This window comes from Mirounga angustirostris, unplaced genomic scaffold (genome assembly GCF_029215605.1).
Source record: "Mirounga angustirostris isolate CCGP_5_RB_7025 unplaced genomic scaffold, mMirAng1.0.hap1 SCAF_5, whole genome shotgun sequence".
In the NCBI taxonomy this organism is placed as follows: domain Eukaryota; kingdom Metazoa; phylum Chordata; class Mammalia; order Carnivora; family Phocidae; genus Mirounga; species Mirounga angustirostris.
Genome location: NW_026991713.1, coordinates 47,191,960 through 47,217,509, shown reverse-complemented (window position 1 = coordinate 47,217,509; position 25,550 = coordinate 47,191,960). Strand labels below are relative to the sequence as shown.

Below are 25,550 nucleotides of genomic sequence, written 5' to 3'. Positions count from 1 at the left end.
TTACATGATTTAAATAGACATTTTCAGAGTGGGAACATTGTAATTAATCTGGTGTTTAGTTACTTGTGTTAATATGAAGATAATTGTCTGATACTGATTTGATTGAGAGAAATCCATGTTATAAGCAAACTCTAGGTATTTAGATTGCCTGCCATTCCTTAAAACAAGTTTTCAGGGCACCTGGGTGGCTCAGTTGGTTAAGTGACTGCCTTCGGCTCAGGTCATGATCCTGGAGTCCCTGGATCGAGTCCCGCATCGGGTTCCCTGCTCAGCAAGGAGCCTGCTTCTCCCTCTGACCCTCCCCACTCTCACGCTCGCTCTCTCTCAAATAAATAAATAAAATAAAATTAAAAAAAAAACCCAAGTTTTCAGAGCTCTTATTCTGTATATTTGGGTAAATGATGCAATATTAATTGATGTTGAAATTATTTTTCCTTTAGGGGGTTACTATCGTCAAACCAATAGTTTATGGTAATGTTGCTCGATATTTTGGAAAGAAAAGAGAAGAGGATGGGCACACCCATCAGTGGACAGTGTATGTAAAACCATATAGAAATGAGGTAGGCACTTGTTTCTCCTATAACTTTTTGAAACTACAGTTTGTTTTTGATTGAAGATAAATTGTAATATAGTAACTTTCTGATTATAAAATTGGCCCATTGTAGAAATGTCACCCCCAAAAAGTTGAAAGAAAAAAGTGAGCATTGTCATCTCATAACAGTTAGTAGAAATCCGATTTTCCAATAATGGATTTTCCAATAATGTTTTCCAACTAAAGTTATGATAACAAGAACCATGCTATAAACACAGCCCATCTTCCAATCATTACGTCTTAAGTTAGCTTCGTATTTAATCAGGTGTTTCAGGAAGAGTAGTTCATACTTTTTAGGAACAATTTGGTAATAAGACCATCAGAGAAGATGAAAGACAAAAAACTACTCTATAGTCTAGATGCTGGTAATTTTGTTTTGTTGCTAAATTTCTGATGCCTGGAATACAGTCAGTGCATAGTAGGTATTCAGCAGATACTCAGTGAATGAATATTTGTTGATTTAAAACCCTTTAAAGTTCACAAAAAAACTTGTATATGAATGTTTGTAACAGCATTATTCATAATAGCCAAAGAAATGGAAACAGCCTAAGTATCTTTCAGCTGATGAATGGATAAATAAAATGTGGTATATCCATACAATAGAACATTATTAGGCAGTAAAAAGAAATAAAGTACTGATACATGCTACTACCACATGGAATGTTTAGAAACATTATGGTAAGTGAAAGAAGCCAAACCAAAAGCCATATATTGGATGATTCCATTTTTATAACATGTCCAGAATAGGCAAATCCATAGACACAGAAGATAGATTAGTGGTTGCCAGTGGATGGGTGGAAGAGGGATTTAGGGCTGAGTGCTAATGGGCATGGGTTTTTTTTGTGTGTGATGAAAATATTTTAGATTTGATTGTGGGAATGGTTGTACAACTCTGAGTGTACTAAAAACCATTGAATAGTTACTATAAATGGGTGAATCGTGTGGTATGTGAATATCTTGATAAAGCTGTTATTTAGAAAAAACAAGAAACCTTCAATGACTGACCTGTTGCCCTCAGGATAAAGTTAAAATTACCATGTTTTAGGGGCGCCTCGGTGGCTCAGTTGGTAGAGCTTGTGACTCGATCTGGGGTTGTGAGTTCGAGCCCCATGTTGGGGATAGAGGTTACTTAAAAATAAAATCTTAAAAAAAAAAAAAAACCATACACACACAAAAAACGGTTTTAGAAGGCCTGCCATGGTCTTTCCCGATTCTGCCTCTGCAGCTTATCCCTTGCTGTGTTTGCCTCTTCATTTCCTTCTACCCTCCATTCCATCAATACTAGAGTACTCTCAGTTTCCCAAAGGGACACTCTTAAATGTCTTCATTCCTTGCTTCCTGCCTACTCCATTCTTATTGTTCCCGTAGGTATTAGTTTAAATGTATTTTCTTTCTTTTTTTTTTTTTTTTTTTTTTTTTTTTTTTAAATGTATTTTCTTTCAAACTACTCTCTTAATCTCCAAAAATTAAATTAGGTGCCATTCCTCAAATTTGTACCTGTTGCCCTCCTAACACAGATTACATTGAAATGCTGATTTTCTTGTCTCTCCCTGCCATGAGGACAAGAGTTTATTATTTACCATGGTGGCATCTGGTATCCAGTATTGGTCATTTGTAGAAAAAAATGAATGAAAGTATCCCCAAAGAGTCTTCAAATATGCTTATGAAAAGCTGCCTCAAAAAATGTTGACAATATAATGTTAAGTGATGAAAGCAGATGTTACTATATTGTTATGACCCCAATTAAAAATGTAGATAATCACATACAAAGATTTCCCAAAAGCAAATAAAAAGATTAATGAATACTACTGTCGAGTGTGACTGATTCAGTTTTACATTTTTCTACAGTGAATTCTTTTTTGAAAAAGCCACTTTCCCTAGGAGAATCCCTTCTATGTGCCAGAACTAACGAATATGCTCCTGTGCTTCGAAATAAGATTAGGAAAAGGAGTTTTGTATCTGATGGTTTTAGGTTGCTTAGTTTAGTTGAACTTAGCTTTATGTAATATAATTTTGTTCTTTAAAGTTGCTTAGTTCTTAGATGTGCTTTAGTTTATATGCTTATTTCTGTAAAATATATGGGAAATGTGCTGTTGTTTTTATAGAAAATCAAAATTGATTTAGAGCATTGTCTATAGAGATATATAAAAATAGGATTCGCAAAACAAGTGAATTAGGGACATGTATATTCCTGTATGTTACGAGTTGTGAAAGAATTCAACTCAGGCCTCCTTTGTTTAAAATAAAAACCAAACCTGGGCATAATTCATGTTTTTTGGAAAGTTATAGATTCCACTGGGGATTAAGGAGTACACTTGTAATGATAAGCACTGTGTGATGTGTGGAATTATTGAATCACTATATTGTACACCTGAAACTGTATTGTACACCTGAAACTGTTAACTTGTGTGTTAACTGTACTGGAATTAAAATAAAAGAAAATAGAATTAGATTCCATAAAATTTGAGGGAAAGTGTATTTTATAAAATTAGGTACAATGCTCAGTGTATTTTCCTCAGTTTTTAAATGTAGATGGCAGAACTAATTCCTCTGTATTTTAGGATATGTCAGCGTACGTGAAGAAAATCCAATTTAAATTACATGAAAGCTATGGCAATCCGTTAAGAGGTACAGTACAGTTTTTTGATTCATAATATAAAATTTAACATTTAAAAAGATGTAGGAGACTATCAGTATTTTTTGTAATTTATAGTTGTTTTATTTTTTTCTCTTCAGTTGTTACTAAGCCTCCATATGAAATTACTGAAACAGGATGGGGTGAATTTGAAATAATCATCAAAATATTTTTCATTGATCCTAATGAGAGACCTGTGAGTAATGATAATCTTTGCAAACATAAAACAGATTTTTGTAATTGTGAAAATGTAATCTACTTAATGAATAGTTTGTTATATGTTGACATTTTTATTCAGATACACTTTATGTAAGCTTATGGCATGGTGTATCTTGCCATGAGTTAAGGTTTTTCATTTTTATGGGAAATGCCTTTCAAAACTTATTTTTCAAGTATAGAAAGAAGCGATATAATGTGAACATTTCTCAGAAAGAAACCATGGAATCATGTGATTACTACAGGAAAAATTTAAAATTCATTAATATTATTTGGTTATTAGTAATAAACAAGATGAGTCTATCTGCTGTCTAGAATGAGAGTATCCGTTTTTTTATAGTTAGCAACAGTCTTTTTGCTTTTTCAAGTTGCTATCAGTACTAGCAGCTTTATTTTATTCCTGAATTTTTATTTATAACCATGGATTTTTTCATCTTTTGTTCTCTTATCAAATTTTTGCTTAATAATGTAAAAAGTCCCTCAAAACTTTCACTTTGATCCCTCAGCAGTTTTGGGAGGTTGATGATACCGTCATTTTAGAGATGAGGATACTAAGGTTCAGAGATCAAGTCATATGCTCAAAAACACAGTTAACTGGGGCAGAGCTAGTTTTTGAACCCAGGTTATTTGCATTCAGACCTCACATTCTTTCCATTATCCTTTCTTTTGACTAAAACTACTCAGCTTGTTTTGTTTGTAAACCCATAGGGTTACAACTCAGTTATGGCGCTCTCATTCCACATGTGTGGTTGGTGTTTAACTCGTTTCAGGTCATCACCATTAATTTTCATCTTGATAGATTCAGTGCATTTCTTTAGCACCAAACATTTACACTTTAATAATCAGATTACATTTTTTAAATTGTATGTGCTTCTAAATGAGCTGACTATGACCTGGGCCTGTAGTTCAGAGAATTAGTTCCTAGTGGACTGCACCAGAGATATCTGAGTTGTTTTTTAAAAATTCAAACTCCTAGGCCCCATCCCCTGGCGAGTCTGATTTAGTAGGTTTGGAGAGGGGCCAGCACCCCTCAAAATCACCCAGGTGATTTTGGTGCGCAGTAAGATTTAGGACCCATAGGTATAGGCCATACTATTCCTTCGTAGGAATTCCTTTAGGCAGTCTTTTAAATGAGAGCCTTGTTTGTGCTTACTGTCTCCAGTAGAAAGACTATTGACTTTTGTCATTAAGTGAAACTGGGGTTGTTCTAGTGCTAAGAAAGCTCTAGTTTGTGTTAAGCTTCCTTGAACTTTTTACTGATAACCTTTCATACATTCGTTTTCTTTTCTCCTGAATAACATCTATAGCTCATTTAAATGTTTTCCATGTGATAAGGTTTTCAGATCTCCTATTATTCTTTTTTCCTTCTAGAATACTCTCAACAGACATTATATTCTATCTGGCAAGAAATTATTAAATATCCATTATTTGCCAAGATACTGTTCAAGGGGTAGGATACAAAGATGAGATACTGCTCCAGATGAGATACTGCTCCTGTCCTTAATGGAAAGAGTCTATTAGGGAGAATAGAATACAGAAATACAGCAGATGTTGAGAGAGAAGGAAGAGAAATCAGTAATGCTAGTAGGGCAGAAACTCTTTTTAACTTTGTAAGATTGCTTGGAATTCATTTTTACTTTGAGAATGTGCTGCCTTACCTATCTATTCTTCATCTGTCCTATCCACCACTCCCAGTTGGAAAATAAATCTCTGAAAGAAATTATATCATATAACCTTCTGTGAGACAACTCTCAAAGTCCACTCTTGGAAAGAGTGCTTATTGTACTTCTGCAGTGATTAATTTATTGAATAGGTTTCTGTATAGATCTACACAGGCCTGGATTTTATTACCCAAAAACTGTTGTCATATTCTTTTAGTATAATGAAACCATTATACTTTTTTAATTGTTGACTCTTTAAAATAAGTCATGAAGTTTTATTTAAAATATAAAAGAAAGACACAGGTAGTATGTGATTTATTTCTGTTTCCCGGTTATAGATTAAAAATCTATAGATCAAACCATTATAGATTATAGATCAAACCATTATAAAAGGAATGATTGTTCCTAAAAGCAAAATGCTAAAATTGGGTTTTTATTCCTAGAAATATCTTTGTGGCTAGTTTAGGCATTTTCATTGCTCTAAGAATCTTCAAACACCCCTCAAAATTAGGGACATCTGTCTTGACGTTTTTCATTGTCTATATCTGCATGAATGCCTCTAAGTGTCTCAATAGTAAATTCAAGGAAGGACAGTTTTATGACGCAGTTTTAAATTGTTCTTGAATTATAAAAGTAAGGTATGCACATGGTTTAAAAAAAGATTTTAAAAGTAAAAAATACAGGTCTCCTGTATCAGTTTCTTAGGGCTGCCATAACAAAGCACCACAAACTGAGTAGCTAAAAACAACATATTTATTCTCATGGTTCTGGAGGCAAGGCATTGGCCATGCTTTCTCCAAAACCTCTAGGGAAGGAACCTTTCTTGTGTCTTCTGGTTCCTGGTAGCCCCAGGTGTTTCTTGGCTTTGGTGGCATAACTAAAATCTTTGCCTCCATTGTCCCCTGGCTCTTCTCCCTCCTTGTCTCTGTGTCTCTTATGAGGACACCAGTCATATTGGGTTAGGGCCTTACCTAATAACTCCCATCTTAACTTTATTACACCTGCAAAGACTCTATTTCCAAATAAGGGTCACATTTACTAGTACTGAGGGTTAGGACTTTGGCGTATCTTTTAGGGGGACGCAGTTCAACCCATAACATCTTCTTTCCCCTACCTCTGGCCCTTTCCCTAGGAAAACCACAATGATTCTTTTCTGTTTTTCTAAAATTACTCCCATGCATCTCTGTAGCTGTATTTTATGTCATTTTTCTACATTGTCACTCTGTAGAGATGTTTTCTAACATCCATACCTACCCTCTTTAAAACATTCATGTTTAGTAGATGTGGATAGATAATAATACCTAATAGGAAAATAAAAGTACAGAATGAGTGATTTGCCACACAGTAACTTGTAGTTGAGATAAGATCCTGAATTTGACATGTTAACTAATTCTACTTTCTAATTCAGTTACAGAAATCATGATGTCTCACGATGATGAAAACCTTTGCACAGATGTGACATCTATTTTTATTTCACAGGTAACCCTCTATCATTTATTAAAGCTGTTTCAGTCAGACACCAATGCAATGCTGGGAAAAAAGACAGTGGTTTCAGAGTTCTATGATGAAATGGTAAGGAGATTTTATAATGAGAATTTTAAAAGCATTTTAAGTTGTAGAACTTTGAAGTTATTGGGCTTTTTTTCATTCTATCCCATTAGATATTTCAAGACCCAACAGCAATGATGCAACAATTATTAACAACATCTCGCCAGCTAACATTAGGAGCCTATAAGCATGAAACAGAATGTAAGTGCCATGAGTTCATAATTAATTCTGAAAAATAATGTATTCTATAATGGTGAAAGGATTATGGGATTAGTGACTATTAAATTTTTTTCTAAGGATATATAAAGGTAAATTTTTTAAGAGTTAAAAAAAAATATGTATTACTATAGAACCTCTAAGAAGGATGTTTTAAATTGTTCACAAAGTAGCCTCTCGCATTCTCTGAAATACTGTCTTTTATTCCCTAGTTACATTTAAGCATAGCTTTTCACTAATCTTGCTTAACCTGTCACTCAACCATTTTCTGTTTACTAGTCTTTGCTAATAAAATCTGGGAAGAACCTTGCAGAACATAATTACAGTTGACCCTTGAACAACGCTGACCACTGTCCTCTACCCAACCCACCAGCAGTCAGAAATCTGTGTAACTCTTCACTTCCCAAACACTGAATTACTAATAGCCTACTGTTGACTGGAAGCCTTATTCATAAACAGTCAATTAACACATATTTTGTATATTATATATATTTTAGTCTGTGTAATAAAGTAAGCTAGAGAAAAGATGTTAGTTATAAGGAAGAGAAAATACATTTACAGTACTGCACTGTATTTACTGGGGGAAAAAAAAAATCCATGTATAAGTGGACCCATGCAGTTCAAACCCATGTTGTTCAAGGGTCAACTGTATACTTTTGTACATAGTAGTCCCCCCTTATCCATGATTTCACTTTTCAAGGTTTCAGTTACTTAGGGTCAACAGTGGTCCAGAAGCAGGTGATCCTCTTCCTGGCACATTGTCAGAGGGTCAGTGGTAGCCTAATGCTGTGTCACAGGGCTTGCATCATTCACCTCACTTCATCTCACCACTTAGGCATTTTATCATCTCATATCATCACAAGAAGGGTGAGTACAATACAATCAGATATTTTGAGAGAGAGAGACCACATTTACATAACTTTTATGACAGTATATTGTTATAATTATTATATTTTACTAGTTATTGTTAATTTCTTACTGTGCCTAATCTATAAATTAAACTTTATCATAGTCTTTCCTGTATGCATAGGAAAACGCATAGTCTGTATGGAGTTCAGTATTATCTATGGTTTCAGGCATCTACTGGGGGTCTTGGAATGTATCCCCTATGGATAAGGGGGGACTACTGTACTGTGAACTAGCTTACCTCTTTTTGTTTAACCTGTGTCATTTTACATAGTTTCAGATTAATGCTGGGGTGGTGAATACTAGAATGACACACTGATAATCAGTCACGTTATATTTTCCCTCTAAGCTAACATGGCGTCAGAATCCCATACACATCACTCCGTGCAGCTACTGCCAGTCATTTGCAGTTGGTACTCAAGATGATACCTATTTGCCATCCTTGTGTTAACATTTATGTCAGCATTCATTAAGTTGTTCTTTGATCTTCCATTCATTTTCTTATAGTATATATTGAGCACCAGTTATATACCAGGCATTATTCTAGGTTCAGAAGGTAGAGCCGTGTCCAAACCAGACAAAAATCCCTCCTTCATGAAGCTTACACTCTATTGAGAGAAAGGCAGATATTAAATAAATAGAACAGTAAAGTGTAAGTTAGTAATTAGGTGATATGGAGAAAAACAGCAGGGAAGGGAACACCTTTGGTGGGAGGAGATGGTTGGAGTTTTAAATATCACGTCAGAGAATACATTTGTGAAGCATATTAAAAGTTCATAAAACTAGGGCGCCTGGGTGGCTCAGTTGGTTAAGCGACTGCCTTCGGCTCAGGTCATGATCCTGGAGTCCCGGGATCGAGTCCTGCATCGGGCTCCCTGCTCAGCAGGGAGCCTGCTTCTCCCTCTGACCCTCCCCCCTCTCATGCTCTCTCTATCTCATTCTCTCTCTCAAATAAAAAAAAAAAAAAAAAAAATCTTTAAAAGTTCATAAAACTATACTAATAATAAAATTAGTATTAGTATTATTAGTATATTTTATTATACTACTAATAAAATTAGTCTGTGTAATAAAGTATTTTATGTAGGAATAATTAAAACAATAGTACACACTTAATGAGAGCTTACTGTGTACTCGATGAGTGCTTTACATTTCTGAACTTACTGAATTATGGGTATAACAGCCCTAGGAGGAGGATGCTACTATAGCCCCATTCTGTGGATAAAGGCCCTAGTGCATAGAGAGATTTGATGACTTGTCTCAAATCACCCAGTAGAGCCAGGATTTAACCTGAATCTGCGCTGTTCTATCTGTTCTATCGATAAGCTGTTCTATCTCTGTAAAAGCCTTACAGTCTGTGCTTCTAACCAGTAAGTTATATTGGCTTGCAAAAATAATAATTTCTCTTTGGATTGATTTACTCTAAATTGAGGCTTAACTTAGAAATTTAAAACAAATTTTTCTTCCTTATATAAGCACTTAATATATAGGAAGCGGAAAACTGAAACAAGCTAAAAGAAATTTTTAAATGTTTTCCCTTATGATTTCATTGCTAATTAGCTCTTCTTCCAAGTACATCATGCCCTTTGCAGTCTTACGATTGGTCAGAAAATAAAGTGTAATGACCAAACCAAACAACAAGAATCTATAGTGTGTGTTGTCCTTTTGACAAATAAGTTGGATCAGGTCTTCCCGACTCAATTTAAAACTACCTATTAACCATTGTACCTGACTCCTTGTTGTTTCCCAGATTTGTATGTGCTGTTTCCAGGGCCTGTGATGTCCACTTCATCCATCTAATTCCTTTCTCATTGTTTAAAACTCAGCTCAGATTTTATTGCTGCCAAGAAGCCTTCCTTGATACACACACCCTTTCACACTGGTATGAATCCAGTCTGCTCTCATAGCTCCCTATGACACTGTACTGCATTTTTCTTTCTTGTCTATCATCTACCTCACCCCAGCATCTAACAAAGTGCCTTTCACTCAGTATATGTTTTTTCATTGATGTGGAGAGAGAGGGAGAAAGGGAATAAAAATTGTTGCATAGTAAAAAAAAAAAAGCACTCTAAACGAAGTCTAAAGACAGACAAGCCATGAAAAAATATTGTACTCCTATCACAAATGACTAGTTTCTTTAAAATATAAAGAGCTCCTGCACATCAGTAAGAAAGGCCAATAACTAAAAAGCTTCTTCACAACTAAGGAAAGTACCAACAAAATGAAAAGACAACATACTGAATGGAAGAAGATATTTACAAATTATATATCTGATAAAGGGTTAATATTCAAAATGTATAAAAGAACTCCTACAACTCAAGAGCAAAAAAAGCAAACAATCCAGTTTAAAAATGAGCAAGATTTGGGTATTTTTCCAAAGAAGACATACAGATGGCCAACAGGTACATAAAAATGTGGTCAGTATCACTAATCTTCAGGGAAATGCAACTTAAAAATTACAATGAGATACGACCTCACACCTGTTAGAATGGCTGTTTTCTAAAGGACAAGAAATACAAGTGTTGGCAAGGATGTGAAGAAAAGGGAACCCTGATGCACTGTTGGTGGGCATGTAAATTGGAGGTTCCTGAAAAATTAAAAATAGAATTACCATATGATCCAGCATTTCCACTTCTGGATATTTATATGAAGAAAATAGAATCACTAGCACTAACTTGAAAATTGAGAAGAGATATACACCTCTGTGTTCATTACAGCATTATTTACAATAGCCAAGATATGAAAACAACCTAAGTGTCTATTGATGAATGAATAAAGAAAATGTGGTATATATACACAATGGAATATTATTCAGCCATAAAAAAAAAAAAGAAGGAAATCTTGCCATTTATGACAACATGGATGGGCCTTGAGGGTATTATGCTAAGTGAAATAAGTCAGAGAAAGACAAATGCCAAATGATCTTACTTACATATGGAATCGTAAAAAACAAACAAACAAACAAAAAAACTGGGGTGCCTGGGTGGCTCAGTTGGTTAAGCGTCTGACTTGGTTTTGGCTCAGGTCATGATCTCAGAGTCTTGAGATTGAGCGCTACGTCGAGCTTTGCACTCAGCAGGGAGTCTACTTCTGTCCTTCTCCCTCTCCTCCTGCTCACACACACATGTGCTCTCTAAAATAAATAAATCTTAAAAAAAACAAACTCATAGAACAGATTGGTGGTTGTCGAAATGAGGGTGGGCAGTTGGTGAAATGGCTGAAAGGGGTCAAAAGGCACAAACTTCCAGTTAAAAATAAATAAGTCATGGGGATGTAATGCACAGGATGGAGACTATAGTTAGCAATACTGTATTGCATATTTGAAAGTTGCTAAGAGATCTTAGAAGTTCTCATCACAGGAAAAAAAATTTGTAACTATGGTGACAGATGTTAGACTTACTATGATGATCATTTTGCAGTGTATACAAATGTGGAATCATCATGTTGTACACCTGAAACTAATATGTCACTTATACCTCAATTTATTAAAAAGGCCAATAATGCGATAGAAAAATTAGCGAAGATGGGCACCTGGGTGGCTCAGTTGTTAAGTGTCTGCCTTCGGCTCAGGTCATGATCTCAGGGTCCTGGGATCGAGCCCTGTATCGGGCTCCCTGCTCAGTGGTTGGTGTGCTTCTCCCTCTCCCTCTGCCCCTGCTCATGTGCTCTCTCTCTCGCTCATTCTCTCAAATAAAATAAATCTTAAAAAAAAAAAAAAAAAAGGAAAGACAGACAATCCATAAAAAGGAGGGGAGAAATGTCTCTCCTAAACATAAAAAGATTGGTCAGCCTTAGTAGTAAAAAGAGAAAGGCAAATTAAATTTAGCCTGAAATACCATTTTTAACCTTTCTGGGTAACTGAGATCGAGAAGTTGATACAGTAGGAAAACAGACATACAATGCTAGTGGGACTGTAAAGTAATAGAACCTTTAAGAGTTACTTGGCATTCCTTCAAAGTTACAAGTACATATATCCCAACAATTGTACTTACAAGTGTACTGATTATCCTACAAATATACTGAAATAATTACTCATGGCATACACATTATGGCATTGTGTGTAAAAGAAAAAATGGAAATACTCTATATCAGAGGGGACAGATTAATGAGTTATGTATGTCCATTAGGTGAAGTCATCTGCAGCCATTAAAAGAATGAGACAGCTGTAGGATACAGAATGGGCTTTCAGACGTAATATTAAGTGAAGCAGCAAGATGCAGAGCAATGTGTAGATAGTATGATACCACTTGTTTTGGGGGTGAGAAAAAATCACACTTAGATGTGTGCTTGTCTATGAACAAAATATTTCTGAAAGGTACCAAAGAAACCTAAAACTGATTATCTCTGGGAAGAAACACTGGTTGGTTGGGGGGACAGAGGTGGAAGGAGACATTTTTACATTATCTACATTTTTCAGCTTTTAGTTTTGTATCATATGTAGGTACTTATATTGTCAAAAATGATTTTCAAAGTTAAAATTAAGCAGTGAAAGAAATTACAAAGAAAAATAAGGATTGTTTTGGCAATATAAAATTTTACATGCATTATAAAATGTATCATAAAAAGAAAGTCACCAGCCATAAAGAAAATAAATATTATTGCATGTTTTTAATGTGCTAGATGCTTTACATTTATTACTTAATCCTCAGATATTCTCTGAGAAATAACAGTTTTGACTGTACCAAATAGAAACCAGATTGGGGGAGACTTAGGAGATAATCAGCATTTAGCTAATAAGGGGCCAAGGTTGTATTTGAACTGAAGTCTTTCTGATTTTAAAGGGTTCCCTCCCCCCACCACCACCACACCAAACCATGCTGCTTACAGTTAGTGATCATCTTATCAACAGTAAAGTACAACTGTGCTTTATAGTTATCAGCAGCAATTACCTGAAATGTCCACAAGATGGAACTGCTGGACAAAAGTAGGCATTTTTCTTTGTAAAACAATACTACACTATCCAAGTGGGATATTTAAAAAGGTGTGTTCTATTTTGCAGTAATGATACTTTCTTTAGTAATTTGTTATGTAACCGGCTAGAATGTTTTAAATATTTAGTGTTTCTCTGTCATAATGGTAGTTAGGATGGCTTTTTATGTACCTGACAGTATTCTTAGATACTTTATGTACATTAATTCATTTAAAATTTTTGAGTAAAGTTTTAGATACGAACTAAAAATAAAAGTTTACAGATCTACTTACTAAGATGCTAGGTCCTCTTTAGTAGCTGGTCATTAATACCAGTAGAAGTCATTCCACGAATACCAAGAAAATAGAAAAGCTCAACTAAGAGCACATTATCTCCCAGAACTTCTGTAAAACTATTAAGACTAGTTTGGGGGAAAGAAATAGGTCACAAAATATGCTAAATGAGACAAAACTAGAAGTTATAAAAATTTTTTTTCACATATGAGGTGTTCGTTATAGTCTCATTATAATACACATCATTATAATGAGAAATTAGCATAGAAATAATAAATAACTTAGAGTGTCACAGCTAGTAAATGGTACAGCTGGAATTTAGACCTACGTGGTTATTGCTATCTTTTTTTTTTTAAAGATAGGGGTTTGTTTTACCAGCGTGATTTTGTTTATGTAAAATTTTACTTGTACTTATGTTTCAGAACACTGTATTTAGTTAGCTCTTCATATTATCTGGGTGTCTCTTGGATTGTATTCCACCTTATTTCCAAATTAATATGTATGTGGAGAGAAAAACAAGGCCATTACGTCTTTTTTTTTTTTATTTTAAGATTTTATTTATTTATTTGACAGAGAGAGACAAAGCGAGAGAGGGAACACAAGCAGGGGGGAGTGGGAGAGGGAGAAGGCAGGAAGCCCTATGCGGGACTCGATCCCAGGACCCTGGGACCATGACCTGAGCCGAAAGCAGACACTTAATGACTGAGCCACCCAGGCGCCTCAAGGACATTATGTCTTAACATCTTAATTGTGAATGGCCAGAATTTCATTCTTAGTTGCAGAAAGCATCTTAGATTCTCTTGTGAGAGTTTAGACTTTCTACCCACCTCCATATGTTTAATGTATCTTAAGTTGTTTACATTTCATCGTGGAAACTGACCTAAGGAAATGCCATATTTATTCCTCTCTGACATACCTTAGACATGTGAGAAAAATGAAATAGTTCAATAAAAATATGTTTTCCTTAGTTGCAGAACTTGAAGTGAAAACCAGAGAAAAATTAGAAGCTGCGAAAAAAAAAACAAGCTTTGAAATTGCAGAGCTTAAGGAGAGATTAAAGGCAAGTCGTGAAACTATAAATTGTTTAAAAAATGAAATCAGGAAACTTGAAGAAGATGATCAGACAAAAGACATATAAACAGTTCTAAGAGAGCTTGTTACTAAGCTAGCTGAAAATAAGGTGACTTTAAGGGAGAAATGGACCGCAAATGCCATGCTGTTTCTTAGAGAAACGACACGTGTAGGTGTTGACCACAGATTTCCAGCAATGGGGTCAAAGGATTCGTACTTTTCAAGCAATCTTTAAAGTGAATATATGTGTGTAATAAGAATGAATGCTGTATAGGCATTTTATCAACCCATTTTGGGGTAATTCTAATGATGTTAAGCACAATTTAAAAAAATTTTTGGCATTGTATGTATAGCTTATCCTTTTGACAGGCATCACAATTTCATAATAAAGTATAAGTTGTACAAATTTTGTACTTTCCTGGTAGAATTAGATGGTAAATTAACATGTGTATTTAATTTTTTAAGTTCTTACTGTCCCCATCCTCTTTTGTATCTGTTGTGCCCACTGCCCAATAAGTACTCAATAAATGTAGTTTACAGATCTTGAGTCTGCCTCTTGATGTGTTTCTTTCTCTTTGATGAAGCACCTTAGCTCTCTCATTACAATTAATGTATCTCCATTGTATTGTGACCACACATCTCTTATTGGCACTCATTGTGGCAAAAATCATATTTTAAGTGTTGTTCTGCCTTACTACCACAGTGTCATTCATTTTCACGTAGAAAAATATTTAATCCCTCATACATTTTCCAAAGATACATAGGAAGCTGCTGTGTATCAGCTTCACAGATGACCCCTACTTTCTCCACTTTCTCCTTAGCCTCCTGTTCAGATCCACATAGTGAGCCCTATACTTTTGGACTCATCTAATTGGAACATGTAGTAGTACTTAAGGCCACATGGGCTTATCTGTCTGGGCAACCTAGGGACAACAATAGGTAGGAAAGTATTTTGGAAAACATGTAACAATATTAGTTAATGGCAACCATGCCTATATCTAATGTAAGGATTCTGTATTCTCTGTAGTAGAGTATTTAACTATCTAGCACTTGATTCTTTTTATCTGCCCTGTAGGTTAGTTATTTTGAGTAATTGTTGCTTTATTTTTTTAAGTTGTGGCACTTACAAGCATTATGAGGTTGTGCAAAGGTCTCCATAATCTTAAAATTTCTGCTAGGCCCTATGGGATTGGAAGTAGCACTTCTGATTGTGCCAGGCATCATTCATCTTTCCCCTACCTCCTATCCGATGCCCAGTATAGGGTGGGGACTGGGCATTGACCAGAAGAACTAATGGGGAAAAGTCCCATTCTCCTTGAGGGACCCTGACATGAGAGATTATCCCTCCATTATTCTAGTCAGATTAGCCCCCAAGAATGTGTTGGTTCGTGGAGGTAGGTCTGACTTTAGGCATGCAAGAGTACAAGAGTCCAAAATAGGTCATTATGGCTCAGTTTTGCCCTCTATTTTTGTTTTGGCTTTAATCTAAGTAGGATCTCTTCAGAGTATGCAGACAGCTCTTATAACTCAAGACCACCCAATTTTAAAATGGACAAAGGATTGGATAGACATTTCTCCAAGGAGATACAAATAGCCACCAAGCACATGAGGAGATGCGCAAATCAGAACCACAATGACATGCCACTTTTATACCAACCAAGCATCTATAATTGTAAGCAAAACAAGACAAAAAAGTTGGTGATGATGTGGAGAAATTGGAACTCTCATATATTGCTGGTGGGAATGCAAAAAAGTGTAGCCACTTAGGAAAATAGTTTGGCAATTCCTCAAAAAGTTAAGCTTGGGGGCGCCTGGGTGGCTCAGTCATTAAGCATCTGCCTTCAGCTCAGGTCATGATTTCAGGGTCCTGGGATCAAGCCCTGCATCGGGCTCCCTGCTCTGCGGGAAGCCTGCTTCTCCCTTTCCACTCCCTCTGCTTGTGTTCCCTCTCTTGCTGTCTCTCTCTTTCAAATAAATAAAATCTTTAAAAAAAAAAAGTTAAGCTTGGTTATGCTAATGATCCAGTAATTCTGCTAGGTGTGTACCCAAAAGAAATGTAAACATGTTTGTGTAGAAACTTGTACATGAATGTTCATGGCAGAATTGTGCATAATGGCCAAAAAAGGAAACAACCCAAATATCCATCAACTGATGAATGAATAAATAAAATGTATATCCACACAATGGAATATTATTCAGCCAGGAGGAAATAAGTACTGATTCTGCTGCATCATGAATGAACCTTAAAAACATAATGCTGGGGTGCCTGGGTGGCTCAGTCGTTAAACGTCTGCCTTCGGCTCAGGTCATGATCCCAGAATCCTGGGATCAAGACCCGCATCTGGCTCCCTGCTCTGCAGGAAGCCTGCTTCTCCCTGTGCCACTCCCCCTGCTTGTGTTCCCCTCTCGCTGTGTCTCTCTCTGTCAAATAAAATCTTAAATAATAATAAATTAATGCTAAGTGATAGAAGTCAGACAAAAGCCACATACTGTATGATTCCATTTGTATGAAATTTCCAGAATACGCAAATCTGTAAAAACAGAAAGTTGATTAGTTGTTGCCAGGGGATGGGGAGAAGGGGATTTCTATTTGGGGTGATAAAATGTTCTGGAATTAGTGGTGATGATTGCACAATCTTGTGAATATATAAAAACACTGAATTGTACATTCTAAAAATGGTCTAAATGAACACTATAAGTTTGATCTGAAAAAATTTTAAACATTTAAGTGGCAAATTTTATCGAGAATTATACAAACTTTAAAAATATTCTACAAGCCCTTGATTTCTATTTCCCCCTTCTTCTCCCCCTTCGAAGGCAGATGTTTAATGACAGCCACCCAGGCACCCCAGCATTATGTTTTTAAGGTTCATTCATGATGCAGCAGAATCAGTACTTACTTCCTCCTGGCTGAATAATATTCCACTGTGTGGATATACATTTTATTTATTCATTCATCAATGGAAGAGAATATTTATTTACCAAGGATTAATTCATTGAGTTAAAGAGGCAGCTCACTTTTTAAAAGAAGGTGAAAGCGTAAGTTTCAGTTTTCTAAATAGTGTGATAGTGTTGCTATCCAAATTTTATATATAGGAGACTAAGGGACTATAGCTAGATGTTGATTGACCATATATTGATAACTTTTGAAGCTGAGCAATAGGAATTTTTATTTCTACTTTTGTATATGCTTGAAATTTTCCATAATAAAAATTTTTTTAACCTCAGATAGAAGAAACCATTAAAATTCTACTTTACTTCTCCGTGAAGTCAAGAACTGATAAAGAATAAGTCATTTTAATCACAATACACACTCAGAAGATGACAGGAGCTTCCAACTGCATAGTTTACATGTTTACTTCTATATTTTTTATTTTAATAATTCTAGTGAATTCTTCAATCTTGATTGGATATGATAAAAGTCTGGAAGGAAGGGGGTGCCTGGGTGGCTCAGTCAGTTGTGTCCGACCCTTGATTTTGTTTCAGGTTGTGATCTCAGGGTTGTGATCTCAGGGTTCTGAGATCAAGCCCCAAGAGGGGCTCTACACTGGGGGAGAGATTCTCTCTCTCTCTCCCTTTCCTACCCTCAAAAAAAAAAAAGTCTGGTAGGATGGATGGGAGGAAGAGAAGGATAAAAAATAGAGGGATAGGAAAGAAGAAAGGAAGAAAATCCCCTACAGAGATTTTAAAGAGAGAGTTCCAGATTTCACTCTCAGAAATTTGATTTGCTAGGAATTTGCATTTATACAAGGTATCCAGGTGATTTGAGAAACTCCTAACGGCACAGCTTAATAAGTTGGACTACATAAAAGTGCAACACTTCTAAGTGGGGGGAATAACAAAAAATTGTCAAAAGGAAAACTAGGTTATGTAACAGGGTCTAATTCCTTAATATAAAAAAATTCTTATAAATCATTAAGGAAGACAAACCATTGAACAGGTCGTTCACTAGAGAGGATATAAAAATGGCAAATATATATGCTTGATCTCACCAAATCTTAAGAATACACAAATTTAAATATTTCTCATCCATTTAGGATAAAATAAATGTTTCAGATAACTATTGACAGAGAAGACATCACTGATGATACCAAAGGATAGACCAGAAACAGGCCATTGGCAGATGGAGTTGGGTAATCTTTATTTTTTTTACTGTGAAATTCGAATTTTACTAGACGTCCTATATTTTTACTTACTAAATCTGACAATTCTGCATGTACCTGAGATAGGAACAATTTTCAAAAAAAACAAGACCGCCCAGTGCTAGCAAGAGAGTGGGGAAACAGTTTAGTCTCCTACACTGGTGGGATTGTAAATTGCTTCAACATTTTGGGAGGATAACTTGGCAATATCTACTAAACTACTCTGAGTCAGCAATTTTACTTCTAAAATGTACATTTTAATTTTTTATTGAAGTAAGGGATTGAACCTTTAAGAATAAATATATTGTTTAGGAACATTTATTCATATATACAAGATATATACGGAGATGTTCACTGTAGCATTGTTTGCAGTATCAAAAAATTGTAAACAAGGTAAATGGCATCAAAAGGATGTGCATAAATTATGCTATAGTGATACAATGGATTCCTCTGTGGTTGTCAAAATGAATAAAGCAGATCAGGGGCGCCTGGCTGGCCCAGTCAGAAGAGCATGTGACTCTTGATCTTTGGGTCATGAGTTTGAGCCCCATGTTGGGGTAGAGATTACTTAAATAAAAATAAAATTTAAAAAATGAATAAAGCTCTATGCTCTGACATGAAAAAATATCTGGATTATACTTGTTAGTGAGGGGAAAATAGTTTGCAAAACTTCATGATTTTATTTTTGTAAATAATATGTTAGAGTATGGAGAGAAAAATTACTTGGAGGAGTTTTTACCAATCTTAACAATAGGAATAAGAATTATAAGGACTGTTGCTATCTATGTTATGTACATGTATGTTTGAATTTTTGCAATGAGTGCATTTCATTTGAGTGAAAAAGAATAACAAAATAGTTTAAAATTACATGAAAAGGAAAAATAGATGTCTTGATTATCAGAACATTGCCTCCTGTGAGCCAGATCAGACCCACCCCAGTCTACTTTCCCACTTCCACTGGCCTGACTTAACTGCTCACTATCCTACACTAGGCTTCATTGCTTTTCAGTAATTCCTTAGTCTACCCTTAGTGAATTCATCATTGCTGTTTGAAAATTCCCAGTGAACTGAATCACCACTCCCCTTATTCTCTAAATAAGAGTCATAAAACTGGAAGGGAGTTTAGAGAACATCTAATTCAATTCCCCCATTTGATGAGGGAATACAGTCTCGCAGGAATTAAATGGCTTTCAAAGTCACACAACCTTTTGGGGCCAGAGGTAGAATTTGAATTCAGCATTTTCTGACTGAGCAGTCATAGTACTAGAGCATCAGAGTAGGGCTCCATCAAGGCTAGACAAGATTGTATGAATTGGCAGTCACCTTGGAAACTAACTTTCCAAGAATGAAGGAGGGATGTACTGTTACTGATACAGTCAAATCCCTGTCATCAAAACTTTGGTTTATTCTCCTTTCAGCTAATCTGGTCAAATCATGATCTCAAAATTAATGAGAACTGTCATCCCTACTTGGCTTAATTACATGCATGAATTGAAACCATAAGTCTATTTACTCTTATTGTGCACATCAGCAGATGACCTCAGTTCTTACACTGAGATCACTGATGCCATTCAAATTGACCCTGTTCACTTCCAGCCAGCCAAAGTTTCTCTTTGTTCTTGCCAAATCCTGCTTTCTTTCATCCCCCTAATGTTCTTCCCATCTGTAGTTTTGATTCCAGTCTATACTATCTACTACTGCAAATTTATAATTGGGGGGAAATCGCTTCACTCTCCTGAGCCTCAGTTTGTTTTAGTGAATATGAATATACTACCCTCATAGAATTCTGTTTAAGGGAAAATGAAATAGCATATATAAAAGCACTTTGAATGGTAGGAATAAAGAATAATAATTCTAGCTAACTGTTTGTAAAAAATTTTCAACAAAATACAAACTGAATCCAGCAACATACAGAAAGGATTAAGTGATCTTATGATCAAGTGGGCTTTATACCAGGAATACAAGGTTGTTTCAACATGTAAAAACCACTTTGTGTTATAGGCTGTTATGGGTTGAGTGGTGTCTCCTCAAAATTCATATGTTGAAGTCCTAACCCCCAGTACTTCAGAATATGACTGTATTTGGAGATAGGGCCTTTAATGGGGTAATGAAGTTAAAATCAGTCATTAGGGTGGGTCTTAATTCAGTATGACTGGGTCCTTGTAAAAATATTAGGAAGATCATATGAAGACACAGGTAGAAGATAGCCATCTACAAGTCACAGAGAGAGGCTTCAGAAGAAACCAACCCTGCTGACACTTTGCAGTCAGACTTCCAGCTTCTAGAATTGTGGGAAAATTTCTGTTGTTTAAGCCACCCAGCCTATGGCACTTTGTTATGGCAGCCCTAGCAAACTAATAAATACACCATATTAAAAGAATAAAGGACAGGGGCGCCTGGGGGGCTCAGTCATTAAGTGTCTGCCTTCAGCTCAGGTCATGATCCCAGAGTTCTGGGATTGAGCCCCGAATCAGGCTCCCTGCTCTGCGGGGAGTCTGCTTCTCCCTCTCCCACTCCCCCTGCTTGTGTTTCCTCTCTCACTGTGTCTCTCTCTGTCAAAAAATAAATTAAAAATCTTTAAAAAAAATCTTAAAAAAAGAATAAAGGACAAAAGCTACATGATAATCTCAACAGATGCAGAAAAAGCATTTGACAAAATCCAACACCCTCTTATGATAGAGATATACTCAACAAACTAGGACTATAAGGGAACTTCCTTAACCTGATAAAGGGCACTTATGTAAATGAACATTATACATAATGGATGCTTTTCCCCTAACATCAGGAACAAGACAAGGACGTTTGCTTTGACCACATCTATTCAACGTCTGCTGGAGATTCTAGCCAGGGCAGCTAGGCAAGAAAAAGAAAGAAAAGGCATCTAGATTAGAAAGGAGGAAGTAAACTATCTCTATTTGCAGATAACATTGATCTTGTACTTAGAAAAATCCTAAGAAACATACACACACACACAAACTACTAGAGCTAATAAATGGGTCTAGTAGGGTTGCAGGATACAGGATCAATATACAAAAGTCAGTTATATTTCTATACACTAGCAATGAACTGAAAAGAAAGTTAAGAAAACAATTTTATTTATAACAGCATCAAAAAGAATAAAATACTTAGGAATATGACACCTAAAGTTCAAGTAACTAAAGAAAAATAGGTAAATTGAACTTCATCATTAAAAACTTTTATGCTTCAAAGATCATTATCAAGAAAGTGAAAAGATGATTCACAGAATGGGGGAAAATATTTGCAAACCATACATCTAAAAAGAGGCTAGTATCCAGAACATATGAAGAACTCTTACAACTCAAAAAGAACCAATTAAAAATTGGGCAAAATATTTTAATTTCTCCCATTTATCCAAAGAAGAATTATAAGTGGACAATAAGCACATGAAAAGATGCTCAACATCATTTGTTATTAGGGAAATGCAAATCAGAACCACCATGAGATACCACCTCACTAGGATGACTATAATAAAAGAGGCAATAACAAATGTTTACAAGGATGTGGAGAAATTGAAACTCTCATACATTGCTGGTGAGAATGTAAATCAGCGTGGCTGCTGATGAAAACAGCTTGGGAGTTTCTTAAAAAGTTAAACATAGGGCTGCCTGGCTACCTCAGTTGGTGGAACATGCAGCTTTTAATTTCAGGGTCATGAGTTTGAGCCCCACAGTGGGTGTAGAGATTGCTTAAATAAATTTAAAAAAAAGTTAAACATGGAGTCACTGCGTGACTCAGCAATTCTACTTCTAGGTATATACCTAAGAGAATTGAAAATATATGTCCAAACAAAAACTTGTACATGAATATTTGTGGCAGCATTATTTATAATAGCCAAAAGTATAAACATTCCAAATGTCCATCGGCTAATGAGTGGATAAATCAGATGTGGTATATCAGTACAATGGATTATTCAGCAATAAAAGTGAATGACGTGCTATAATATGTTACAATATGAATAGACCTCATAAACATGCTAAATGAAAGATTCCAGACACAAAAGGCTCATATAGTGTATCATTCCACGTATATGAAATGTACAGAATAGGCAAATCCACAGAGATAGAAAGTGAGGGGCTTAGGGGTGCCTGGGCTGGCTCGGTCAGTAGGGCATGTAACTTCATTTCAGGGTCGTGAGTTCAAGCCCCACATTTGGCCTAGAGCTTACTTTTAAAAAAAATTAATGAAATGAAAAAAAAAGTGATTAGGGCTTGCCAGGGGGTGGGGGTGGGGCAGGGAGTAACTGGGTACAAGATTTCTTTTCGGGGTGATCCAGCGTGACTGGATCACGCTGATGGTTGCACAACCTTGTGAATATACTAAAAAGGCACTCGTACACTTTATGGTATGTGAATTACACTTCAATTAAAACAATAATGCTAGGGCGCCTGGGTGGCTCAGTCGGTTGAGCGACTGCCTTTGGCTCAGGTCATGATCCTGGAGTCCCGGGATCGAGTCCCGCATCGGCCTCCCTGCTCCGCGGGAAGCCTGCTTCTCCCTCTCCCACTCCCCCTGCTTGTGTTCCCTCTCTTGCTGTGTCTCTCTCTGTCAAATAAATAAATAAAATCTTTAAAAAAAAAATAATGCTAAGTGTTACCATTTACTGAATACTTTATGGCCCCAAACTTAGCTAAAGACAACCCAGTGAATACATTATTATCCCAATTTAACGAATAAGAAAATTGAGGTTCAAGGAGATCAAGTGCTTTGTCTAAGGACACATACTAGGAAACACTTGAGCTGAGCAGACTCAAGTCTAACTCCAAAGCCTCAGTGCTTAATCACTCCCAGCACCAAGTTGTCCTGATCAAAAATCATTAATATTCCCATTACATATCTGACAATACCCAAATATTTATGTGTGTGCATATAAACAACACTTATATGTGCCATATATATGTAGTAATATATATGTAGTATGCATATATGCCTAACACAGTATTATATACATAGTATATGATACATATACTATATAGTAGTATAGATACAAGGGTTGCCTGGGTGGCTAAGTCGGTTAAATGTCTGACTCTTGATTTCGGCTCAGGGCATGATCTTAGAGTTGTGAGATCGAGCCCCGAGTTGGGCTTCTCGCTGGGTGTGGAGCCTGCTTGATTCTCTCTCCTTCTCCCTTTGCCCTTCCCCACCCTCTCTTAAAAAAAAAAAAAAAGATATGGGTGTATTTATAGATATATATATTACCCACAAATCAATAAAAACATCAACTCAATAGAAAAATGGACAAAGAATATGACCAAGTAATTCACAAAAGAAAAAATACAAACGGTGGTCAATAAACATTTGAAAAGATCTGTAAACTCACTAGTTATTGGGGAAATGCAAATTAATAGAAGACCATGTTTCATTCATTGTAGTGACAAAATTTAAAGATTTCTAATAAACAGCGCCACAGAGAGTGAAGGGGAATTGGTACTCATACCTGCTGGTGTGCATTAAAATTAGCAACGATATAATATTATCTATCAGAATTTTATATTTCTCATTTAATCAAATAATTTCACTGCTAGGAAACATGAGGATGTTCATTGCTTGTTTTAATAGTGAAAAATTGGATCTAAATTAAATGCCTACCAGTATGTACACAATTTTATGTAAATTCTTTTTTTTTTTTAAGATTTTATTTATTTATTTGAGAGAGAGAGAATGAGAGACAGAGAGCACGAGAGGGAAGAGGGCAGAGGGAGAAGCAGACCCCCTGCTGAGCAGGGAGCCCAATGCGGGACTCGATCCCGGACTCCGGGATCATGAGCTGAGCCGAAGGCAGATGCTTAACCGACTGAGCCACCCAGGCGCCCGTTTTTTATGTAAATTCTTTTTTTTTTTTTTTTAAGATTTTATTTATTTATTCATGAGAGACAGAGAGAGAGAGAGAGAGAGAGGCAGAGGGAGAAGCAGGCTCCCAAGGAGCAGAGAGCCCGATGTGGGACTCGATCCCAGGACCCTGGGATCATGACCTGAGCTGAAGGCAGACGCTTAACCATCTGAGCCACCCAGGCGCCCTTATGTAAATTCTTAAAAGTAATTAATAGGAGTTACTTTTGGAAAAAAGCACTGAAATTGGAGCGGGTGTGGGCGAGCATGAATAAAGGGTTAACAAAACCTTTTCCCTTGGTGCATGAGAATTTGACCCTTGGTTTCTCAGGCAACTTGATAAAGACAGTGTCCACCCTGCTGCTAGGCAACACTGCACATGGGAAAGATGATCCCTGTTTGGTAAACGACCTCTGGAGTGAGAGAACTATTGGTCCCTGGCAGGAAGTCACATCTTTGGACTTCCTGAGGGCTGTGACTCTAGTAATCGTTGTGTCTCTCACAGAAACCCTAGAAGCTATCCCTGTGGTTACAAGAGATACTGGCTCCTGTGGGGAGTAGGCCTGTAAGCCAAGGCAGCTTCTGTGCTGGCCTGCTGGGCACCTTGCTTCCTTGGATCTAAGCTGCACGCTCAGCGGACTGCTGCAAGGACTCCTGGGAGGGCTGGCCCACGCCCTGATGGCAATCCGTGGTTCCTGTGCTGTGGGCTTTGGAGAGTCCCAGTGTGGTCTATAGTAGAGTTGTGAGTTGAGATGTCACTGAAGCTAAGAAGATCTTCCTTGGTAGGCAGAATTAGAAAGGCTTTCACGGCAAACTGAAAATAAAGTTGTAAGTTAAAAAAAATTAGTTTACACACACCCTCCATTTCAGCCAGTAGAATCTTCATGCTATTTCTTAAATATACCCTGCATTCTCCTGCTCATCCACCTTCCATCTTCTTCTTTTGTTAAAATATTTCCTTTCTTTCAGGTCCAAATTTCCCTTTCCCTACTCCCAAGTAAACTCATTTCCTCTGAACTACCATGGTATCTTGCTTCCTCTCTTTCGTGTTGTAGTTCGTCCTGCTGTGAGAAAACTATGATACACTTCTATTACCATCCTTCAGATTTTCTTCACTCTTGGCAAAAGAGGAGGAGTTAGTTTTGTTTATCTTGACAATTGTATGTAAAGCATTTGGCATGCCTAGTACATAGGAAGTGGTCAATAAACAGTCACTGGCATTTTAGTGTTCTCTGTCACTTAGCTTTTAGTATCTGGTCTATTCCACACGGAGGCACAATTCTAGGTGCAGATCTAGGCTTTTCCTTCATGGAGTCTAGCCTGTTCCAGGACTGGGCACACCGTCTTGCCCAGCTGTGTCCCACAATATCACAAGCACAAATAAGTGAAATTGGCCTGAAATGTGCAATTCATGTGGGTCTAATTATGACAACATTGTTCATACTTAAGACTCTAGGAAATTTAGGGGCGCCTGGCCGGCTCAGTCCGTGGAGCATGTAACTCTTGATCTTGGGATT

The 25,550-nt window shown here is 36.5% G+C and overlaps 1 protein-coding gene across 6 annotated transcripts in view; it reads left to right on the top strand.

Annotated features, from left to right (window-relative positions):
* The window catches only part of YEATS4 (YEATS domain containing 4), a 44,128-nt gene that overhangs the window by 2,942 nt on the left and 15,636 nt on the right, over positions 1-25,550 (top strand). For 5 of the 6 annotated variants that reach the window (XM_045872989.3, XM_045872990.3, XM_064590902.1 and 2 more), the window contains exons 2-6: positions 441-560; positions 3,154-3,220; positions 3,329-3,423; positions 6,584-6,676; positions 6,766-6,853. In XM_045872989.3, coding sequence (XP_045728945.1) covers positions 441-560; positions 3,154-3,220; positions 3,329-3,423; positions 6,584-6,676; positions 6,766-6,853 — 463 coding nt within the window. Of the gene's footprint in view, positions 1-440; positions 561-3,153; positions 3,221-3,328; positions 3,424-6,583; positions 6,677-6,765; positions 6,854-13,941; positions 14,587-25,550 lie in introns of those variants that run through there. The other variant, XM_045872991.3, reaches the window with a different exon arrangement.